The sequence below is a fragment of the Homarus americanus genome, unplaced genomic scaffold (genome assembly GCF_018991925.1).
Source record: "Homarus americanus isolate GMGI-L3 unplaced genomic scaffold, GMGI_Hamer_2.0 scaffold36970, whole genome shotgun sequence".
NCBI lineage: Eukaryota > Metazoa > Arthropoda > Malacostraca > Decapoda > Nephropidae > Homarus > Homarus americanus.
In genome coordinates this window covers 3,762,489-3,780,534 of record NW_024740094.1, presented here as the reverse complement: position 1 = coordinate 3,780,534, position 18,046 = coordinate 3,762,489, and the positions used below count along the sequence as shown (strand labels likewise).

General features: G+C 40.7%; 1 protein-coding gene across 3 annotated transcripts in view; it reads left to right on the top strand.

Moving 5' to 3' along the window:
* Positions 1-18,046, top strand: part of LOC121875168 (cell division cycle protein 27 homolog) — a 107,807-nt gene that overhangs the window by 73,408 nt on the left and 16,353 nt on the right. Inside the window, exons 12-13 of one of the 3 annotated variants that reach the window (XM_042379605.1) lie at positions 2,331-2,534; positions 3,836-4,004. In XM_042379605.1, coding sequence (XP_042235539.1) covers positions 2,331-2,534; positions 3,836-4,004 — 373 coding nt within the window. Of the gene's footprint in view, positions 1-2,330; positions 2,535-3,835; positions 4,021-18,046 lie in introns of all 3 variants that reach the window. The other 2 variants (XM_042379604.1, XM_042379607.1) reach the window with 2 other exon arrangements.

Sequence of the window (18,046 nt, the reverse complement as noted above, 5' to 3'; positions counted from 1 at the left end):
TTACGCTGATGATTCTACTCTTCACTCTTCACATTTTCCCCTTCCCCCTAATTCTCAAACTAGATCTGTTTCTAGATCTGATATCATTTCATCTATCAATGCGGATATGTGCAGCATCTCTGAATGGGGAGGTAGAAACTTGGCTAAATTCAATAGTAATAAATCACTGTATTTACCAATTACACTTTCCAAAATAGAAAATCTCCTTCCAATCACATTTCAGGATGCAATCTTTTTGCTAAAATCTAAAATAGAGATACTGGGTCTCACCATCTCCTCTACAATGTCATGGAAGCCACACATCCACAACATTGCTAAGGCTGCCTAACAAAAGCTGGGAATGCTGTACAGATACCGTAGCTACTTCACTCCTGAGCAATTTTATAAGGGATTCATTCATCTTAACTTGGTGAACTGCTCTCACATCTGGGGTGGCTCCTCTTCTGTCCAATTTTTAGATAGAGTGGAATCAAAGGCATTTTGTCTTGTTAACTCTTCTTTTGTTGATAATATCTTATCCCATTCACAGGATCAGCTTCAGTAGAGCCACTCCTAGATCACCACAATGGCAGATGTTGTGTTGTGGTAAAACTATGAAATAATTCAGTACAAAAGAAAATGTATATACAGTTGACCCTCGTTAAAACGGACTAATAGGGGGGGAAGGGTGTCCATTTTAGCCGATTGTCCGAATTAACCGATTTAGAGGTTAATATTGCATAATATTGCATTATACAGCTATGTGTATGTTTATTTGAGTGCTCTGTCATAGGAGTCCGTTTTCTCTCACTTCAGGACGCCTGAGTCGTCCGTTTTCTCTTAATCTTAGAGTGCACCAGAGACTTTGTTATTCCTTAGTATTGACACAGAATTTGATATTGCAACTGGGGTTGCAATTGTTGAGGCAACTTAGGTATGTCTGTTTACAGTTGAAATATTCAAGATCCATTGTGAGTGATGTTTAAAGCTTCAACTGTCTTTATGGTTGGTAAAACTTATCAAGTCTGTCAGTCTGAGTGGCATGTGTGAGGCCTTGTGTTTGTACAACCGATAAATATATAATGTTATGGTAATTATCAGAAACACATAGGCATGACGAGGTTTACTACAAAGTGATGAAAAGGATACTGTACAGTGGCTAGTCCACAAAACATGTAGCCATGTCTCTTTATTTGAGTGCCCCGTCATAGGAGTCCGTTTTCTCTCACTTCAGGACGCCTGAGTCGTCCGTTTTCTCTTAATCTTAGAGTGCACCAGAGACTTTGTTATTCCTTAGTAGTGACACAGAGTTTGAAATTGCAACCCCAATTGCAACTGGGACAATCCCAGAACCAGAAATTTTATAAGGACAGTTCCGATTTCGTCCGATTTATCCGAAATCCGGATTAAAGGGGTCTGAATTAACGAGGGTCGACTGTACTGTACAGTATACAGTAGATGACTACCCCTGTTATTGCAAAGGATGCTTTTCCAAGAGTCATTGCGAATATTGGCAATTTTCCCCATAAGCCGGTAACTTTCACCACATATTACAGTATTCAATATACACTCCTCATTATCCGAGACTATTGGGGACCAAGGTCATGTGTATACTGTAGTACCAGTGAAAATGAGGAATAAATAAAATAAAAGAATAGAATACTACATTGCCAGTTGGCAATAGTTTCCCAGGAGACTGGAGTAGCTGAGATATGCAATTCTGCTATCTCCTCCTCTTCCCATGATCCATGCGCTAACTACTGTGCTCCTAATAAATGTTTATTCCCTCTGTTTTTTTAGCATATGATGATTTTTTTTTTTTTTTTGCACATTCTGTATGAACAATTTTGTGTGCATGAAACAATATAAAAGAAATGAAGAATATTATGTACATTATATCTACCCATAACTACGAGTTGAAAAAATAACAGCAACACAGCTTGGCCTGGTAGGTGGATGTAGCTACAGGGACAGTCTAACTTGGTGACAGCCAAGTCCACACATACATTCACTTTACACACATTCACACCCATGTTCTTCATTTTTCTTATTTATAGCAACATGCTATCTCCATGGGTATTATTTTTTTGTAATTCGTTTTGCAAATAAGTGGGGTATGCTTTACAAATGTTAAATATGGATTTTAAAATATCAAGTGCGAATAGCGAGGCTTACCTGTATATATATTTTTAAGACCAGCTAAACTATATTCCTAATAACCAACATCTGAACCATTTTCACTCCAGATTTAATTTATTGAAATTTTTTGGTATATTTATAAGCTAATAGAAATGTCTGAATCTATTTTACATAGTACTGTATGTGTAACATTATAACTTAAAATCTTTTAGGTGGAGCACGCCTTACAGAAGAGTAGCGCTGCCCTTGCCACCTTGAATCGTGCTTTGGCAGTAGAGCCTCGCAACCCACTGTGTAAATACCACAGAGCATCTATTTTACATGCAACAGATCACCACCAAGAGGCTCTTGCTGAGCTAAATCACTTAAAAGAGATTGTTCCCAAGGAATCTAATGTTTACTTCTTGCTTGGCAAGGTAAGAATATTTTTTGTATAACAGTAGATAATACCTTCATATAAGGAAGCAGAGCTGTACAAGGGGACCACGACTTACGAACATCCGCCGATCTATCGGGGATAAACTTGAAATTTACAGTATTTTATATAACTGATTTACTTTTTACTTTCATTTACTGTATTTTGTCATTCTATATCTTTTGTCTAAAATTAATTGATTTTAGATGTATATAAGGACTTAGGCTCTGATATAGTAGGATTTTAGACATATTTCTGTAAGTACAGTATGCACATAGCATGTGTTTCTACTTCTGTACAAATCCGACTATGGATGAGGAAGAAAGAGAGGTAAATACACAAATGATAGTGACAAATTTGAATGATTAGGAAAAATTAGCTACTTTTTACTGGTAATGTTATGAGGGTGATGATTCTGAAGAGAAGTTGTAAATGTTTGAGATTGAAAGTGTGTCAAGTATGAGCAAGTTGAGAGTGATGGTGAACAAAAGTAATCTAAGTAAATAATGAAGGGAGATGGGAAAGTGGATATTAATTTGTAAAGAAAATGGAAGAAATGAGGTATTTCAGACACCTAAGAGTGGATATGTTAGCAAATGGAAAAGCATAGTAATAGTTGTTGAAAGAAAGAAGGAAACAGGTGCATTGAGAAATGGATGGAAAGAACTGTGTTAGAGAAGGCAGAGATGGAGATATATGGAGAATGGTTAAATTAGCAATGTTTTACATGTGCCGACCTTGGATGGAAGGAGAAGAAGCAAATCAAGAGTGACAAATTGTGCCTGAAAGCAGTGTTTGGTGTAGATGGGATACCAAAAATCTGCAGGGAGGTGTGTGATATTGTAGAAATGAAATGAATGCCCAAAATGGAAAACTTACCAGGATTTGCTAAGGTGGTATTCACACATTGAGCAGAATACAAGTAAAATGTGTGTACAGACTGAGAGCTGGAAAGATATAAGAGTGGAAAAGATAGGAAGAATGGCGGGGGGGGGAAGCAGGAACCAAATGTGTATGCTTGACTAGATAGGATGGCATAAAGTGAATTTTGGGTATGATGTGTGATGTTATGGTGCTTTGTGGGGTGACAGCAGTAAACCAGATACTGTATATGTAGACGTCTTGGGGTTTTGTTGTGGGTGGAAAACATCATAGCAAAGTCTATGTGGTAGGGTCAGTGTTGATGATGCTAGCCACTTCTTGTTGTTGTAGTGGGAAAGGGCTTTTAATGCTGGGAGAAAATACTCTTATATAAATTATATTGTATTTTTTGATAATTTTATTTGAAATTTTCCTTCACAGGTGCACAAAAAGTTGGGTCAGACTCATCTAGCTTTAATGAACTTCTCCTGGGCGATGGACCTTGACCCCAAAGGTGCCAACAACCAGTTTAAGGAAGCAATTGACCCAGCCATCAATCGCTTCCCTGTTGATGATGATGACACCACCAACAACAACCCCCATGATAATGGTGGGTTTTTAAGTCGGTATCAATATTTGCTCTAATTACTGTACTCTTATAATAATGTTAAGTACTAGGATATTTTCCAAATTTAGTTTGTTATACAGGTTGCATATATTAATACTCCTCAACTCAATTTATTGAAATATATTTTGCAATAAAAAATTTACTAAAGCATGTTCATGTTTGTGTCAGTTGGGTCTCAAAAGAAATTAGGGATTTGGATTCATATTTCAGTGGGGGTTAGGTTCTCAAAATGGCCGCAAATCGCCAAATCCGCAAATAACATTTGCCGACCAGGGGTAGTGGGGGGTCGCAGTTTTACTTGTTTTACACGTACACATATTCACAATCCAGGTAAAGGAAATTACTGTCTCTAGAACGAATGGCTCCCTGTCCCAGCCGCAAAAATGTTCATAACTTTAAAACTATCCGCAGACATTCTTGTGTATATCCAGGGTGTCATCCGCGAATAATAGAGGACCGTGAAATAATAATCCGTGAACTTGGCAGGCCTCCTGTACTACCTTTACTATCTGTACATATCTATTTGTTGTGTGTCGGTAGTTGAGTTCCCACCCCAATCTAACCTCCCACATAGTATATAACAGTTGGCAACAAAGTTATGCTGAAATTGAACGGGTTAATACAATTTAAATATACAGTATAAGGCTTTTTGAAAGAAATAATTCATTATACAGAAAGTTGAACACTACACATCTGGATAAGATGACAATGTGTAGCTATAGTGCTTGCCTGGGGGTTGCTGGTTTGATCTTAGGGATTTCTAGTTCACCCAGCTATAAATGAGTACGATGGCCTGACTATAGTTGGGGAAGGTTTGGCAACCACTCTGCCTTTGTGTGTACCAAAGGCTTAATTTACAGCGTGCTCTATCCGTACTGTTCCTAGTAGGCCTGTGGTACTCACTTACTTTGTTCATCAAATTTGCAGTGACAGTCACCTCATTTTCTCTGTTGTTATAAATTAAGGTCACTCAAGTTGATACACAAATTACATAGAAACATTGGTATAGTATCACTTGGTATTTCCTTTTTGGGTTTTCAATATACAGAATTGTCCTATGTAGTTTGTATTGCAAATGATCACAAACATATACAAATTTAGAGAACTAAACTGAAAAAAAAATCTGAAATTCTTCAAAATACTTCAAATCCTATACAAGTTTGGATTGTGTAAGGGATGAAGATGGTAATATAGCAGTGGAAGGCTTACCCAAGCAGGTCTTTTATTCCTACAAAAACAAAATAAAATAAATTGAAAATATTTCAAGAAATTTTTATAGTCTTTAAAGTTTAAATAATTCTGAGATTCTTTCAATATCTTTCTCTCATTCTTATTATCTTATATATATAATTTTTCTTACTTTCATAGGAATTAATAACAGCTATGAAATCAAATTTATCACAACTTTACAGAGAAATATTTCAGAGTTTTAAATAATTTCAGAATTGAACTTGTTATTTCATATTCTCAAACTTATTCATTCACTTTTCTTATTTATTTAGCAGAGTTAATAAGCAGTGGAATGCTGGTCTAGGCCTTAATCCTTGTCCAGGTAAAAAAATAAAAAAATAAAAAGGAAATATACAGTGTATGAGGGTCTCAGAAGCACAAGGCCGCAAGCGCCACCACGGGGGAAATGGAGTTATTGGTACCAACGTATTCTCTAGGTTGAGTTCTGTCTTTTGGAGCTTGGATTTGTGGCCTTGTGTTACTCACACATGGTGTAACTGAAACGTGGTTCTATGAATCGGACATCAACTTTATTCATGGTGCTTTTCCTAAGTCACATTCTCTTGTTCATGTTCCCAGACCTGCTGCAGGAGCTCTGGGGGGCAGATTGGTGCTGATCTATTAATGAATCTTTACTAAGTTATTAGAATTGCTGTTGTGTATTGTCCTGGTCACCCAGGTACAGATAAGGGAGTTCATGGATCAATTTTGCTTGTTTCTTGTGACTTTCTCAGGGAAGAACAGGCAACAGTGACTTTAATTATTTGGTTAACCCATCTCTGAAACCTTTCTCATCTGAGTTGTTGGAAATTTTTTATCTAAAAAATTTTGTCAATCATATGTCTTGTCCAAAACATCTTTATGGACACACGCTTGACCTAGTTTTCTCTCCTGCTGACTGTGATCATGTATTAGATGTTGAAACTGACCTGATTGATCCAACAGTTTCTGACCATGTTTTGGTTACTTATGGCTTTAATGTCCCAAGACCCTCTTTTTACATTATAACAATTACTTTTGGGAACTAGAAACATTGAATAAACCCAGATTGATCAGAAAGTTGACCATTCTTTGAACTGGGTCAACTGCTTTGTTTTGACTTCTGATGAGATGGTTAAATTAGATAATGATGTCTTCCAGTACATTTGAGACAGTTATTGTCCAGAGATCGCAAAGAAAATTCCAGTACATGATGACTCTCCGTGGTATTACTCGTCTATAAGTTCTCTCCTTATGGATCGTAGAAGTGCTGAACGATAGTGGCGTAGGCGGCAAACAAACCGTACTAGATTAGAGTATATAACTGTGTTTAGGGCTGTTGTTTGATGAGTGAGGACACGCAAAGTTGAATACAGTGGGGTATGCTATAACGAATCTAATTGGTTCTAGAACCTTGTTCGTTATAGCATTCGTTCGTTATAGGATTAATCCGTTCCAGGCCCCCAAATACAACCACTTAACACTGAAAAATATAATATAGAATTGTAAAAATTGTAAAAAAGTGCATAAATATGCATCTAAACCCCTGAAATAAAGAATATCATTAATACTTGTAATAAAAAACAATAAATTATTAAAAAAAAAAAATTTAAATAATGTTCGTTGTAGGAGTTTCGTTCGTTATAGCATTCTCAATTTTATAGGTAAAACCGTTGGTTATAGGAATATTCGTAGTAGGATCCGTTCGTTATAGCATACCCCACTGTATGTAGAATCCCAGTTATCCGGCACCTACAGGGATTGAGAGGTGCCAGATAAAGAATTTTTCCGGTTAGTAGAAACTTGCTCTTGGAATCCCTCAATAAATCCTTCTATGCACAGTGCTACAGGCTGACCTTAGGAATTTTTGTTACAGAAAACGAATTTCTTTAACACATTTCAATTTATATAAACGATGTGGCTTATAGATAAAGAAAATATAACATAAAACTAAAAATAAGATAAATGAATGTGTGTGGAGGTGATGGATTATAACTACATCGCCAGCCAGGTCACCATGTTTAATGAGATGCGTTCCCAAGTGTGACCTTTTCATATCTTTTGTGTGGCTTTTTAACCTCTTTTCCCCCAAAACAATACAATTAATGAAAAATTGCAAACTATATTCTTTAAATAATGTTTTTGAATACACCTTATACAATATACCGTATATACTCGTCTATAACCCCCCCCCCCCCCTCGTTTATAGGTCAACCCTGATTTTTTGACCAAGAAATCGTTAATTTACGATATTCCTCGTTTATAGTTCGACCCACATTTTTTAGGGTAATGGAACAATAAAACCTTCACTAAAAACGCTGTACGTCCTATAAACTGAGGCTCGCCGTGCATGAAACACGAGTGCCGAAAGCAAATTGTTTACCATTTATTATTACGACACTTTACACTGAAACGCGGGTAGTTTCAACAAAAATATTGTATATTTCCATTCAAGTATTTCTTCAAGTCAATTAGGAGGGAATATTATTGTAATACAACAGTTTTTTAACTAAACCATTCGAAAAGCGATTACGGTAATATCTTTTGAACGAAAGAAAGCGAAAGTCATTGTTTTCGTCACGATTTTATCCCACTTTCCACTGTAATACGTACGTAATTTCAGCAAAAACATTACTTTTCAGTGAATGTATTATATCAAGCACAGTATGAATAGAATATCATTGTAATATAAGAATTTCAACCGAAAACTATTAAAAAAACGAGTAACATCTCAAGAACAGAAGCTTAGGTAAAGTCTTTTGTTTTCGTCATGTATTTTATCCTATTTTACATTAAAATACATCACGTTTCAGCAAAACTACTATTTATTTCCGAGAATATATTCATTCAGGCACAGTTAAGGTAAAATATACATGTGATGTAACAGTTTTTTAACTGAAAACGATTCAAAAAACACGTGTACCGTCTAGCTGATACAGCTGGTGGTGCGTGATGTGTCGTTGTAAACAATAGGAGGTTGAAGTAGCTTACCGGGTATTATATTAAGTGTGAAATATCGAAAAGGTTTTTAATACCGGTATTTTTTGTAGATCAATGAGAACTGTGATACCGTATATGATATGATAAGTTAGCCTGTGCTAAGAACTTCAACATAGACTACTGAAAGCACGTTGTAAGGTAATTTAGCCTATTGTAAGTTGGTGAGCTTCATTTGCTGAAGGAACTGCACAACTTTTCATTACTAATTGGTACATATTTTACGTTTCCATTGTTTACTGGCAGTAAATGGTAAATATTTTTCATGTCTGAAGCTAAAAGTTGCTCCTCGCCCTTCCCATCATGCACGGGTTCAACCTAACAAAACTATTACGCATGTATAGGACGACCCCCAATTTTTTGCCTAAAAATTTGGTCTTAAAAACTCGAACTATACACGAGTATATACGGTAAATGAATAATAATATGGTCACACAAGAGGAGATGGGATGCCATTGTTTTTGTTGGTGTTTACATCCGGGAGTCCGAGACGATGGTTCTACATAAGAAAATAAGACCCTGGTTGTAGCTGTAATGAACTTAATTTAAAAAAATATATATTACATGTTTGTATGTTTTAAGTGTTGTTATTTAATGTTAATAAATGGAACACTAGAAGTAGCTAACCACTAATGATAAAGAAATAAAGCGAGACAATTGGGAACGCCAACGTACGTAAAGTAAGTGCGTGCAATCCGTACATGTGAAAACATAACGTCATTTATCTACATATGAATATGAAAGTAACACTTATTTACTGTTCATATACTGTATGTTTTAAATAATATTTACGAATGTAAAACAAAAATTCTACTCACCAATGGTGGTAAAGTCTAAAACATAAGGACAGCCAATGAATATTGTGTGAGTTTCAACTCTGGCTAAGCTGTAGGTTCAACTGGCTGAAGCTGTAGGTTCAACTCTGGCTGAAGCTGTAGCTTTCCATAAAGCTGTTGCTGAAACTGTTACTGAACCTGAAGTTGATGTTGAAGCTGCTTATGATGCTGAATTTGATGGTGTAGCTGAAGTTGATGGTTTAGGCCTTCGAATAATAAAGCTGTCGAAAGAACCTTGCACAGCTGCTTTCTTTTCTCATTATACATCCTTATGTAGAGGTCATTTGCATTTATTTAAATTTTAATGCATTGTTCTGTTAATGGATCCACTTCACAAAATATGTTCATTGCTTGCTCCATATAATATCCACAGACCTCTCGCCTTTTTCATATCGTTTTAACACATCTAGTTTTTCGGCTAAGCTTATACACTTTCTATTAGCTTTTGAAACAACACTGCCATCACTTGCTCTCCTGCTCATGTTGAATAGGGATGCAAAAATGCTGTAAGAAACCTGAGAAAGTTTTTCTCCTGTTCCTGTTCCAAATGTGTGAAAACAAAGAGACCACCAAGCTCCGACTGTTCTTTACTGGCGATGCGCATTACCACTCATTAGCCAGGCAGCTTCTTTGCACAAGGTGCTGTTCGTTTTTTTTTTTTTTTTACAGTATTTTTTTATTTGTTTATTTTTTTTTATAATACATATCGGGATTTAGTTATTATTTATATGAAAATGTAATTTTATTATATTTTGCTCGTAAATACGAAAGAGAGAAGGAAATAAATTGAATTGGGTCCTAAATTAACTAGGGTTTTAAATATGAAAAGTTGTTGGTCGAACCGTTATCAAAGGCTTTACTGTACAGCGACCCCTCCGTTAACAAACTCAATCCGTTCCAGAAGGTCGTTCGTTAACCGAAACCATTGTTTCAATGGGTTTTTGGGTAATTAATTACAGCTCACGGAAAATTTCCTAAATTCAACAAAAATGATAGAAAAGTTCACTTACTTTGAGGTGTGTATGTAGAAGGCTCCTGGATGATGATGATGATGATGATGATGATGATGATGGGAATTAGAATGTGGGTGGAGGAGAAGGAAGAAGAGAAGGCATTGGGGTGGAAGAGAAGTCACCCCATGGTACCATTTCACCCATAAAATTTTAGTTCTCTTGGTGTATTTCAAGATTATTTTCTTTAAATCAACACTGCACTGCATTATATATTGCCAATATGTAAAATAAATTTCAAAATGACTAATAATTTGCTTGGAAACACAGAAAAAAAGCGTTTAGTTGAAGAGAGTCTCAAGCAAGATGTTACCTCCAGTGAAAACAGAGAGAGACTAACGCCTGTTTGCTGTGTTAAGAGGCTGGATGCCGCGCATTAAACTAGTCACATTACCTTCAATTATGTTCAATAATTGTTAAAATGACTAAAAAATTTAATATTAAACTTTTAAAATTATTGATTAGTATAAACTTCTTGATATATACTAAAATAGTAAGGAATTTAAGCCCTAGAACCGATTAATGTATTGGCGGACTGATACTAAAGCTGGTTGCCCGGTCAGTGCAAGCGAAAACATGTTGAGGTCGGTTCGTAAGAACTTCGTAAACCGAATTTTTTTTCGTTAACCGAATTTTTTTTCGTTAACCAATTGAAGATCCTTATGGAAGGCAGTTCGTTAATCGAAATTACGTTAACCGAGGTGTTCGTTAAACGAGGGGTCACTGTACTTTATTTTGTTTACAGTATGAACAATATTTTATATGTACAGTACAGTGGTGTTTGCATAAATAAATTCAGCCCCTGCGAGATGTGCTCTTTAAATTCGTGGAAAATACCACTACAGGTACTTGCTGTAACACGGCACCATTCACGCCCATATCGTATAGCTCTTTTTTTCGTTGTTGTTGTTGTTTTTTTTTTTTTTTTTACTACCAAGCTTTTAGATAAGTATTCAGGATTATTTGGTTAAAAAAATGGTGTAACAATTAGAACTGATTTTTAATGACTGGTATAAAAATTTTATTTTTATTTTATTTTTTAATAAAAATGGAATTTCCATTATTATATCATATCAAAATATTTGATTTAAGGATAACTCATTGGAAATGTCTTTTAGAAATTTATTAGGATCATTATGATATCAAATTCATCTCCCAATCACAATGCAGATCCTAGAGTGGGGTAGTAGAAGTCAGCCAAGAAACTGACTGTGCAACCCCTCCTTCTCCCTCCTCCTTCTCCTCCTCCTCCAAGGTTGCTCCCCATTGGCCCCAGCCTCCTCCAACACCACCCACACACTCCACCACCACCCACACTCCACCACCACCCACACTCCAATACCACCCACACACCAATACCACCCACACACCCAATAACCAACCACCCACACCAACCACCCACACACTCCAATACCCACACACTCCAATACCACCCACACACTCCAACACCACCCACACACTCCAATACCCACACTCAATACCACACACAACCACCACACCAATACCACCACACCAATACCACCACACCAATACCACCCACACTCAATACCACCCACACACCAATACCACCCACACACCAATACCACCCACACTCAATACCACCCACACCTCAATACCACCCACACTCAATACCCACACTCCGTACACCCACACACTCAATACCACCCCACGCTCAATACCACCCACACACCCAATACCACCCACACACTCAATACCACCACACCTCAATGCCACCCACACCAATACCACACACACTCCAATGCCCACCAATGCCACCCACACACCTCAATACCACCACATCCACCACCACACTCAATGCACCGCCACACACATCAATGCCACCAATGCCACCCACACTCAATCTGCCCACACCTCAATGCCACCCACACTCAATACCGCCCACACTCGATGCCGCCCACGCACCAATGCCACACGCCAATGCCACCCACGCTCGATGCCGCCCGCACTCCCAATGCCACCCACGCATCAATGCCACCCGCACTCGATACCGCCCCACACACTCAATACCACCCACACCTCAATGCCACCCACACTCCAATGCCACCCACACACTCCAATACCTACCCACATCAATGCCACCCACACTCAATACCACCACTCAATGCCACCCACGCTCAGCCACCACCACACCTCAATACCACCCACACTCCCGACCCACACATCAATGCCCCCCACACTCAATGCCCCCACACGCTCAATGCCACCCACACGCACTCAATGCCACCCACGCACTCGATGCCACCCGCACTCAATGCCACCCACACATCGATGCCCCACTCCAATGCCACCCACACGCCAGTGCCACCCACACTCAATGCCACCCACGCATCAATACCACCCACACTCAATACCACCCACACCTCAATACCACCCACACTCAATGCCACCCACACCTCCAATGCCGCCACGCATCAATCCGCCGCCGCTCCAGTACCGCCGCATCAATGCCGCCCGCATCGGATGCCCGCACGCTCCAGTACCGCCCACGCATCGATACCCACGCTCGATGCCCCCACGCATCGATGCCACATCGATGCCGCCCACATCAATGCCACACTCAATGCCACGCATCGATGCCCACGCTCCATACCACCCGCTCGGTACCGCCCACATCAATACCACCACGCATCAATGCCACCCGCAATCCGCCCACACATCAATGCCACCCACGCTCCAATGCCACCGCATCAGTGCCACCCACATCGTACCGCCCACGCTCAATGCCCACACACCAATACCACCCGCAATCAATGCCACCCACTCCAATCCGCCCACACTCCAGTACCACCCACACACTCAATGCCACCTCGATACCACCCATCAATGCCACCGCTCAATACCACCCACCTCCAACACCACCCACACACTACCACCACCCACACACTCCAGCACCACCCACACTCAACACCACCACACCTCCAATGCCACCCACACCTCCAATACCACCCACACACTCCAGCACCACCCACACCATCAACACCACCCACACACTCAATCCACCCACACACTCCAATACCACCCACACTCAATACCACCACACTCAATGCCACCCACACTCCAATACCACCCACACACTCCAATACCACCCACACTCAATACCCACACCCCCAACATCACCCACACACCCCCAACATCACCCACACACCCCAACATCACCCCACACACCCCAACATCACCCCACACACCCCCAACATCACCCACACACCCCCAACAATCACCCACACACCCCAGCATCACCCACACCCCCAACATCGCTTACACCCCCAACATCACCCACACCCCCAACATCACCCCACACACCCCCAGCATCACCCACACACGCCCCCAACATCACCCACACCCCCAGCATCACCCACACCACAACATCACCCACACGCCCCAGCATCGCCCACACACCCCCAACATCGCCACACACCCCCAACATCACCCACACACCCCCAACATCGCCACACACACCCCCCAACGTCACCCACACACCCCCAACATCTGCCCCACGCCCCCAACATCACACACCCCAACATCACCCACACACCCCCAGCATCACCCACACACCCCAACGTCGTCCACACACCCCAACATCGTCCACACGCCCCCAGCATCGTCCACACACAACGTCGTCCACACACACCCTGACATCGTCCACACCCCCAACGTCCGCACACCCCAGCATCGTCCACACCCCCAGCTTCATCTACACCTGGCCTAGTACATGCCCCAACATCGTCCACGCAGCTTCCAGCATCATCACACATTCCAACATCGTCCACGCCTGACATCGTCCACCCACAGCATCGTCCGCGCCTGACATCGTCCACACGCACAACGTCATCTACACGCCCCAACATCATGCACGCATACAACATCAATCACACGCACGTCCATTAATCCACCCCAGCATCGTCACACCCTGCATCGTCACACCCCTGCATCGTCCACACCCCCAATATCGTCCACACGCACAACATCGTCACACACACCTGACATCATGCACACACGCAGCATCATGCCTGACGTCATGCCACACACCCCAGCATCACCCACACGCCCAGCGTCGTCCACATACCCCAGCATCGTCCACACAGCGTCGTCTTTAACGGCATCATCCACCACACTGACAATCGTCCACACCCCAATCGTGCACACCCCCAGCATCGTCCACACTGACGTCGTCACACACACCCCCAACATCGTCACACACCCCAGCATCGTCCACACACCCCAATGTCGTCCACACCCCCAGCATCATCCACACTGACTTTATCCTCCACACACACCCCAGCATCGTCCACACACAGCATCGTCCACCCCCAACATCGTCCACACCCATCATCGTCCACACCCCCATCATCGTCCACCATCATCGTCCACACCCCCAACATCCACACCCCCAGCATCATCCACACGCACAACATCGTCCACACCCCCAACATCATCCCACACGCCCCCAGCATCGTCCACCCCCAGCATCGTCCACACCCGTCGTCGTCCACACCAACATCACGTCCACACACCCCAACATCGTCCACACAACGTCGTCTTCCCAGCAGTCACACTGGCATCGTCCACACTCCCAGCATCGTCCGCACCCCCAGCATCGTCCACACGCCCCAGCATCGTCCACCACACCCCCGTCATCATCCACCCCCAGCATCATCCACACCCCAACATCATCCACCCCATCCATCATCCACACCCCTAACATCATCTGACATCATCCACACCACCCCAACATCATCCACACACCCCCAACATCGTCACGCACACTCAACATCGTCGCCACCTCCAACATCGTCGCCACCATCCCAGCTTGTCGTGCGCTTTTACTCCCAACCATCGTCGCCTCCCCAACATCGTCGCCACCCACTCCCAGCTTGTCGTCGCCTTCCTCTAATCGTCATGCCTCCCCAGCTCGTCGCTTTATCTCAGTGTGCACTCCCCAACATCGTCGCACCTCAACACCCGTCGCACACTCAACATCATCTACCTCCCAACATCATACACACACCCCCAACATCATTTTACCTCCAACATCATCCCTACACACAACATCATTACACACACCCCAACATCGTACACACACCCCCAACATCATACACACCTCCAACATCTCTACACACCCCAACATTGTACACACACACCCCAACATCATACACACCCCAACATCACACTTTACTCCCAACATCTTGCACCTCCCAACATCGCCCTCCCAACATCCTTACACAACATCATACACACACAACATCCTTTAACATCATACTGCACCATGTAGGCCTCACCATCTGTGAGACTTGCTGCACCATGTGAGCCTTACCCAACACCATCTGAGGCTGCTGCACCATGTGAGGCCCTCCTAACGCACCATCTGTGGGGACTTGCACCATGTGAAGACCCCTCCTGCTTCCCTGTCTGTGAGCTTACTGCTGTGAGAGCCCCTCTTAACACCATCTGCTTGAGAGACTTACTGCACCATGTGACTCTGCTTCATCTGTGAGACTTACTGCACCATGTGAGCCTCTGCTGCACCATCTGTGAGCTTGCCACTACGTGTTTGCTGTTTCAACCCCCTCACTTGATCTCGTGGCCTCCTTGTGTTGCCCATGTTCCTTTACCTTTCTCTGACAGAAGCTTTTCTTAAACCACCAGTGTATGTGTGTCATTTATGTCCAATGTATATTTTCAGCCTTTGAGCTTGCAGAACTTTTCAATAAGCTTTTTTTTTTTTTTTTTTTTTTTCATTTCAGCTTGGCTTGATAATAACAAGCTTCTCTTCCATGAGTGTTATTGCCTCTTTTACATTCACCAGGTCACGATCCTTAAAACTTCTTGGATATTCTTTTTCCATATTCTGAATTCAATACCACAAAATTGAATAGTAATAAAATCTTCCCAAAACCCATGTGTTTCCTTCAGTCGTGTGATGTAAACAGAAGCTAGTGTAAGCTTACTATTTTTTCTCTTTTGTTAGAGTACCTGTTTTACGCCTCGTATACATAAATATTATAAATTATTTCTGCAGTCTTGTGTTTTATATTAACTGTAGTGATAATGAGATAAGAAATACAATGATCATATAAACTCTTCGTCCTTTTGCAAGCATTATTTTTTTTTTTTTCATACACTGTTTATAGAACAACTAAATTTGCAAGGATACAAAATTTATAGAGTCCTGTCAGTAACACTTCACTAACAAAACGTAAGAAATGTAAACACTGCATAACTTGCATGCGTTAAAGTGGAAATTGCGTTGCAACCTTTGAGCATTGCGTTTTACAAATATACGTTTCTCTATTCATCAGCATCGTGTTATAACCACTTGGCGTTAACCATTCTGTTACTCTTGAAACAGCTGTGCTTTGTAAAAAAGCCTGGGGAAATTTCATACAACTAGACAACTCATCTATAGTTGAGTTTGAGAATTTTTCAGTAAATTTATTTATTTATTTATTTATTTTTTTATCCTTGTCAAAATTAATTAAATAATTTGGGAAATTGTTGTGGTGCTTAAGTGTGTTAAAAGTCACAGAGAGCTACCCACCACACTACCTCCCCACCTGCTGAATAAAATCACAGAGACACAGTGGGTCATAGCTGTTCAATATGCTTTAAAAATGGGCAAGGCTACAGGTACAGTCAGCTGCTGGACTTTTTTCTCAAACTTGCCATCCAAAAAATTTCTTTGTCAGTAAACTTCTCTGACAAAACAATGTCCATCTACAAAAAGAGAAATAAGTAAAAGCTCACTCTTAGTGATGAAGCACCACAAATAAGCTTTTAGTGCAACAGATGAGTGGTTTTTAGGCAGGCAGTGGAGGGTAAAAAATAATAATTTTTTACAGCTTCATTGACAAGTACAGTATACAATGCAATGAAATTGAATATATAGGAGACTTTGCATAAAATTTTTTAGATATTTAATAAGGTATCGACATTTTTTCTTGTAATAGCGATAATTTTTTATTTAGCAGAAATACAGCGCAAATATTTCCAAATTTATCACATATATAAATTTATTTATGTTTTCAATATATAGTAAGAATTATTTAGTGAAATTGGCAGGAAATATTCCAAATTTATCATCACTACCAAAAGTATAAACATTTTCCAATATATAGCGATAAATTTATTTACAGTGAGCTTATGTGAGGGTATATTTCTAGAACCTCATAAAACCACTTTCATATAAAAGTCCAGGAAACCACTACTAAGCATCCCCTAAGCCCCAAAATACAAGTTGGCTTCTTGCAGTATGAATATATAAAAACTAAGCAATTTCTCTTGTGCAAAAATACAGTGACCCTGCGTTTAACGAAATTTGATTGTGAACTTTGCCTTCCATAAGAATCTTCAATTAGTTAACAATTTCTTCACAGGCAAACCTCAACATGTTTTTAGCTTGCGCGACGGCAGCCGGCTTTAGTATCAGTCCGCCCATGCATTAGCTAGGTTTCTGGGGCTTAAATTCATACCTATTTTTGGTATATGTCAAAAGTTGTGCACTATTCAGCCAATTTTAAAAAGATTTAATATTCAATTTTTGGTCATTTTAACAATTATTGAACATATTCAGAAGGTAAATGACTAGTTTAATGCGGCATCCAGCCTCTTAACACAGCAAACAGGTAGTCTCTCTGTTTCACTGGGTAACATCTTGAAACTCTCTTCCAGCTTCACGCTTTTTTTCTGTGTTTCCAAGCAAATTATTAAATCTGGGTGCTGAAACCATTGTTTCAATGGGTTTTTTTGAGCATTAGTTCCTTTCTTGGTACTAAATTGTAAAAATAGTGAAATTCACTTGCACAGTTATTGTATGTAGGCTCTAGATGTTGATGGTGTGAATTTGAAGTGGGAGAGTGGAGAAACAGAAGAAGTGGAGGTGGAGAAGCATTTTACTGTTTCTTGGAAGGGTAACAGGTCACCTTCCGCCCAGAAATGTCAAAACCTCTGGACTGAC